Raw genomic sequence first — 5,663 nt, forward strand, 5'->3', positions numbered from 1 at the left:
ATGGCGAGGCCACTTCGTGGGCATGGGCGAGGCCACCACGGGGCCTAGATGGCGAGGCCACTCCGTGGGCATGGCCGAGGCCACCACGGGGCCTAGATGGCGAGGCCACTCCGTGGGCATGGACGAGGCCACCACGGGGCCTAGATGGCAAGGCCACTCTGTGGGCATGGACGAGGCCACCACAGGGCCTAGATGGCAAGGCCACTTGGTGCGCGCGGGCGTGGCCGAGTGAGGCCGCCAGGTGCACACGGACGTGGCCGAGCGAGGCCGTCAGGGGTGCGCAGGCGTGGCTGAGCGAGGCCATCAGGTGCGCGTGGCCGAGCGAGGCCGTCAGGTGCGCGTGGGCGTGGCCGAGCGAGGCCGCCAGGTGCGCGCGGGCGTGGCCGGGCAAGGCCACCTGGTGCGCGCGGGGCGTGGCCGAGCGAGGCCAATAGTGTCCGTGCCTGAATGGCCGAGCGAGGCCATGGCTTCTATGTCGTGTAAATGGGGGCTTCATGGCATTGATCTCATATTTTCCCTTGGTGAGATTTTGAGCCTTCTCATGAGACAATCTCCTGTATTCAAAAAGGGCCTACAGGCTCGAGTCCAATTGCATGATTAAGTGGCTTTTATCCCTCGTTCTAATCAGGGACTAGAGATTTCTTATTTGGTGGATTTTTGGCATCCACAGTCTCTATGCCCCCAGGTGCAGTGATAATCTTTCCTTGAGGGCTTTGCATTTCGGTGTCTAGTTCCTTCTTCTTTTTGCTTAAGGAATCTTGCGGGTTCTTAGACTGAACCCATGCTTTGGTTGTGTCCCTTGGGGGAGCTGCGGGGGGTGTGGTTTTGACCTCAGAGCCTCTCTAGTTAAATTTCCCCCTCAAGTCAGGTGAGGCTTTTCTGGGGGTAATCTTGGGTCTGCACCTCCCGTAGGTGGGGTTCGCGCCAAGCTTCGCCACTGGTGTATGATATTCCTCGCGTTCTGGGCGAGGGGTATAACAAGTGGAGAGCCACGTTTTGTCACCATCCACGGGTATGGTGGTTTCTCCTCGTGCATGCTTTTCTCTCCTATGCTGGGGAAGGGGTATGCTTGACCTTCCTTACAGTAGGTCATTCAACACCTCCTACATGTTCTCTATTGCGGCTTCCAGCCTCCTATTTTCTATGTTCAACTCGCATATCTCATTCTCGTAAAAGAGAGTTCGGGATCTGGGACTCACAGAGTGCACCTGCAAACTATTGCCAGGCCTGTGCAAAGAGGAGCATGGGTCCCACTGGACGGAGCATGGTGCAATTGGTGGTTGAGGAGGAGGGTGCGTACTTAGGCCACCCACACAGGCCATAGATGGTTTATGATGACCTCCCCTAGGTTGGACTACTAGGAGTGTCGCCTCCTTCTCCTCTCCAGGGGTTGAATGTTCCACTGGCATGTCTCCATTCTCAGGTGGCGGAGGGTCTCTTCTAGACGCTTTTGGTTGGCCTCCGTCAAGGTGGATCTCAGCATCCTGAGATCCCCGTAGGTGTTTTGAACGCCTTGGAATTTTTTTCTTGTCAAAATTGATGGATGAACAACGGCTTGATAGTCGCCCTTCCCACAGATGGCGCCAAACTGTTGACGGTGAGAACTCATCAACAATGTTAGGTCAGAAAACTCAAAAGTAAGTATGGAGATAGCTCGATAAGAACTTAGAATAGACTTAAGGAAAAATAAAGGCAGATCAACAATGGTGTAAACATTCGTATGTTGCTTAATAGCCTGAGTATACAATGAATTTTCCAACCCCTTAGCTTGACGGGTGGAGGTCTATTTATAGCCTGGCTCTAATGGCCTCTGATATAAGGTGGTCCCAAGGGACAAGAAGGTACTTGGGTACACTGTCATGGTAGTGGCATAGGTCGTAGTGGAACAGAGGATTGTGGTGTCGACGCCTGTTTGTGGTCAGAGACACGCAGGTCATGCCACCACTCTTCGTACTGCCACCACTTGTCAAGGATGGATGTCAGAGGTTGGTTGAGAAGGACCACATCAGGTACCTTAATCGTACGACCACTACTTGTGTGGCATGGATATGAGGATCAGATGCCTGGGGTCCTCAGAGTCGTACATCAGTATGTACTTCATATCCGTACGATCTCTTTGAGTCGTGTGCAGGTTCTTACGCTCACAGAGCGCATATTCTTTCAACCTCTGAATGTTCTTTCTCTACTCATATAATTACTCCTTTGGCGGTACCTTCCACAGAAAGCAACGAGTTGTGAGTTCGCATGGTGTAAGGCGTGTGTGGTTGATTGGTGTGCGCCGAAGGTGTAGCTATGTGGTACACTAGGCGTGCCTGCTAGGCGAGTACGGGGTGCACCTGCTGGGCGTGCGAGGCACTGGCGCACGGCATGGACCTATGGTGCGAGGGCATCTCGCGAGGCGCTAGTGAGACGGGGTCTCGAGGCGCAGACCCGGGGCGCGAGGGTGTCTCGCGAGGCACTGGAGAGATGGGGTCGCGAGGCGTTAACCTGGGGCGCATGGGTGTCTCACGAGGTGCTAGTGAGACGAGGTCGCGGGGTGCGGCATCATGGTGCTTGGGCACCTAGGCGAGGTGAGGTGTGCCTCGCTATGCAGAGCATTGACTTCTGCTAGGGGGTCTTTGACATGGGGGCGAGACGGGGTCGCAAGGCGCGGCATCATGGCACTTGGGCACCTAGGCGAGGCGAGGTGTGCCTCGCTATGCGAGGCATTGACTTTAACTAGGGGGTCTTCGACATGGGAGCGAGACAGGGTCGCGAGGCGCGGCATCATGGCACTTGGGCACCTAGTCGAGGCGAGGTGTGCCTCTCTATGTGAGGCAGTGATGTCTCGACGAATGGACTGAACGGCCAAGGCATGCCTCGCTATGCGATGCCCTTGTGCCCGACATGGACAAGTGATTCCTCCTTTCCGAGGAATCTTGACGACTTGGGAAGCCATTTTTAGGGCATTGCTTAGGAGACCTTCATATATTGAGGTCTATCCCTGGGACTTGGAGTGGGGTGTTCAAAGGGGCAATTTCCTGTATTCTCATCATGGAATGACTTCGTGAGGCCTGGGGCCTCACAAATGTGTGGCCTCTTGGTGGCACGTAATAACCTTCTGCGTCTATCACATACTTGACGCCTTCAGTGCCCCTTAGCCATTTTACTTCAATAAGGGACTGAACCTTTATCCATTGATGGATTTTTGGCATCCACACATAATAATTATTCAAAATTTTGTAGATTTTTAGATTTCCAAATATGAAAAAAAAATACAAACAAAACTAAAAAATCATATATATACAGGTGTACGAAATATATAAATTAGTATCTTAAGTGAATATTTACTTGGGTTTAAATTTTTTATTTAATTTTCAATCATTAAAAACATTTTTAAAAAAAAACTTGAGTTTGTTATTGATGGAAAATGGGTGAGAATCGTTAATGTGTTAATGGGAAATGGGTAGAGAGACGGCCTTTTGAGCTTCACTTTAAAGTAGAGAGAGCGAGATAGAGAAGGAAATGGAAAGAAGGGTATTTTGATCTAATTTTGAAATAAGCGCATAGTGTTTTTATAATTATTAATGCTAGAATAGTTTTCTAATGAAAGTATGTTGATGCATAGTATATGATTTTACAAAATATCATAGAGTTTTAGAAAACCTTCAATGAAAATGCAATGAAAAGCGTGATCACAATGAACGATCAAGAACTTTATTTATAGAGGTCATTTTTGTTACAAAAGGAATCTGTTACAATCAAGAGTATATAATATGCTAACTAACTCTAACAATTAACTAATTGTCCAAGACTAATGTTTAACCTCTAACTAATAACTAACTGAAAATAGTATTGTTGAGTGAGTTAGTTGAGTCTGTTAGGAATCTGTTAGAATGGTTTCACTACAACCTGAGATACTCGGTGTGCTGTTAGAAATCAGTTCAGCTCACCCTTTGTAATATTTGATCTATAAATAATACATAGCAGCTTTCTCTCTGTTAGTTATCATAACAGAGAGCTTTCACTCAAATCAATATTGCATTTGAATTTGGCACCAGAGCTTCAGGCGTCGACAATGGCCACTTCTACTTCATCTTCTTCGGCTCCGACTACTACCGCTAGTGGTTCTTCCGCTGCTACATGATTGATGAACTCTTCTTTTGCCTCTTCATTGAGCTCTATAATCTCAGTGAAACTCGATCGTACCAACTACATTGTTTGGCAATCACAAGTCGTTCCAGCGATCCGTGGCTATGATCTCGAAGGATACGTCTTCGGCACCAAGACCGTCCCTGTCAAGACTGTTGAGATCACTGATGAGAAAGGTGCAACACAAACAATTGAAAATCCAAAATATTCTCTCTGGATCCGTGAAAATCAATTGTTACTGAGTTGGCTCCGTTCATCTCTATCCCCTCCGATCTTGACGCAGGTTGTCTGATGTCAATCTAACCATGCGATTTGGTCAGCGTTGGAGCATTTGTTATCCTCTCGATCAAAGATGCGCATAATGCTGCTAAAAACTCATCTTCAAACTTTGAAGAAAGGTGCTATGACGATCTCGGAGTATGTTGTACAAATGGAAAGTGTCTCTGACACTCTTGGTCTTGTTGGCTACACAGACTCTGAAGACGATCTAATTATGCATCTTCTCCAAGTTTTACCTGCTAAGTACGATGCCACAATCTCCAGTATTCTCACTCAAACCACTAGATCTTTCAATTTTCAGGAGGTCAAATCTCTCCTTCTCAGCCAAGAAAACAGGCTAGAGATGTGGTCTGCTACTCAGACTTTGAAGATCTCCAATCCCTCTGCCAATTTTTCTCAAGCAAATCAACGCTCCCAAGGCGGTAATAACAACCGAGGTCGTGGCAATGATGGCCACTACAACAACCGCGGTTGTGCCTCTAATCCAGGGAACTCAAAGCCTGTCTGTCAGATATGCTCCAAAGCAGGTCACACTGCAGTGGTGTGCTGGTATTGCAATGAAGATGATGTTCAGGAAGAGGCATCTTCACCAGTCAATGCTTCTCAAACCAAGGCAGCCTTCTTGGTTACTCCAAAAGTTGTGGCAGATCCAGTGTGGTATGTTGATAGTGGAGCCACTGACCACATAAATGCTGATGTTCAAAACCTCTAGATTTCAAATGATTACCATGGACCAGACAAACTCATGGTCGGAAATGGTAAGCTTATCTCTATCACACATACTGGTTCCACTCTTTTTTACTCTAAAGTGAGCAGTAGGCCTTTACATTTACAGAAGGTTTTATGTGTTCCTCATATAAAGAAAAATTTGATAAGCATTTCCAAACTCACATCTGAAAATAATGTTCTTGTGGAATTTCAATCCACAAATTGCTCTGTGAAAGATCGAACAATAGGAGCGCTGCTTCTGGAAGGAATGCTTGAGAACGGATTGTACAAGCTGCATCAACCAATTCATTCACATAGTCACTTGTCACCAAGCTAATTTTCTTTGTCAAATCGTACCAATTGTAATAAATAAACAAAGTTCCCTGTGTTTTACATCTGTCAAAACAAATTCTTGTATATGGCATAGACATTTAGGCCATCCTAGTGCCAAAATTATGAGTTTATTGTCTCCTCAATTGTATGGATGTATCACAAATAAAATCAATAAAAGCGGATTTTGTTCTTCTATCCAAAAATAATAGTAC

At 47.0% G+C, this 5,663-nt stretch overlaps 1 protein-coding gene across 1 annotated transcript; it reads left to right on the plus strand.

Annotated features, from left to right (window-relative positions):
* Positions 1 to 4,483: 4,483 nt before the first annotated feature.
* On the plus strand, positions 4,484 to 5,122 carry LOC133814572 (uncharacterized). Its single transcript, XM_062247516.1, has one exon. It carries the CDS (start codon positions 4,484 to 4,486, stop codon positions 5,120 to 5,122), a length of 639 nt encoding a protein of 212 aa, XP_062103500.1.
* Positions 5,123 to 5,663: the final 541 nt, after the last annotated feature.

Source organism: Humulus lupulus, chromosome 2, assembly GCF_963169125.1.
Source record: "Humulus lupulus chromosome 2, drHumLupu1.1, whole genome shotgun sequence".
NCBI classification, from domain to species: Eukaryota; Viridiplantae; Streptophyta; class Magnoliopsida; order Rosales; family Cannabaceae; genus Humulus; species Humulus lupulus.

What these genes read in the sequence shown, in the direction of transcription:
- LOC133814572 (XM_062247516.1), top strand. Translation starts at nt 4,484, where the DNA reads ATGCGCATAATGCTGCTAAAAACTCATCTTCAAACTTTGAAGAAAGGT.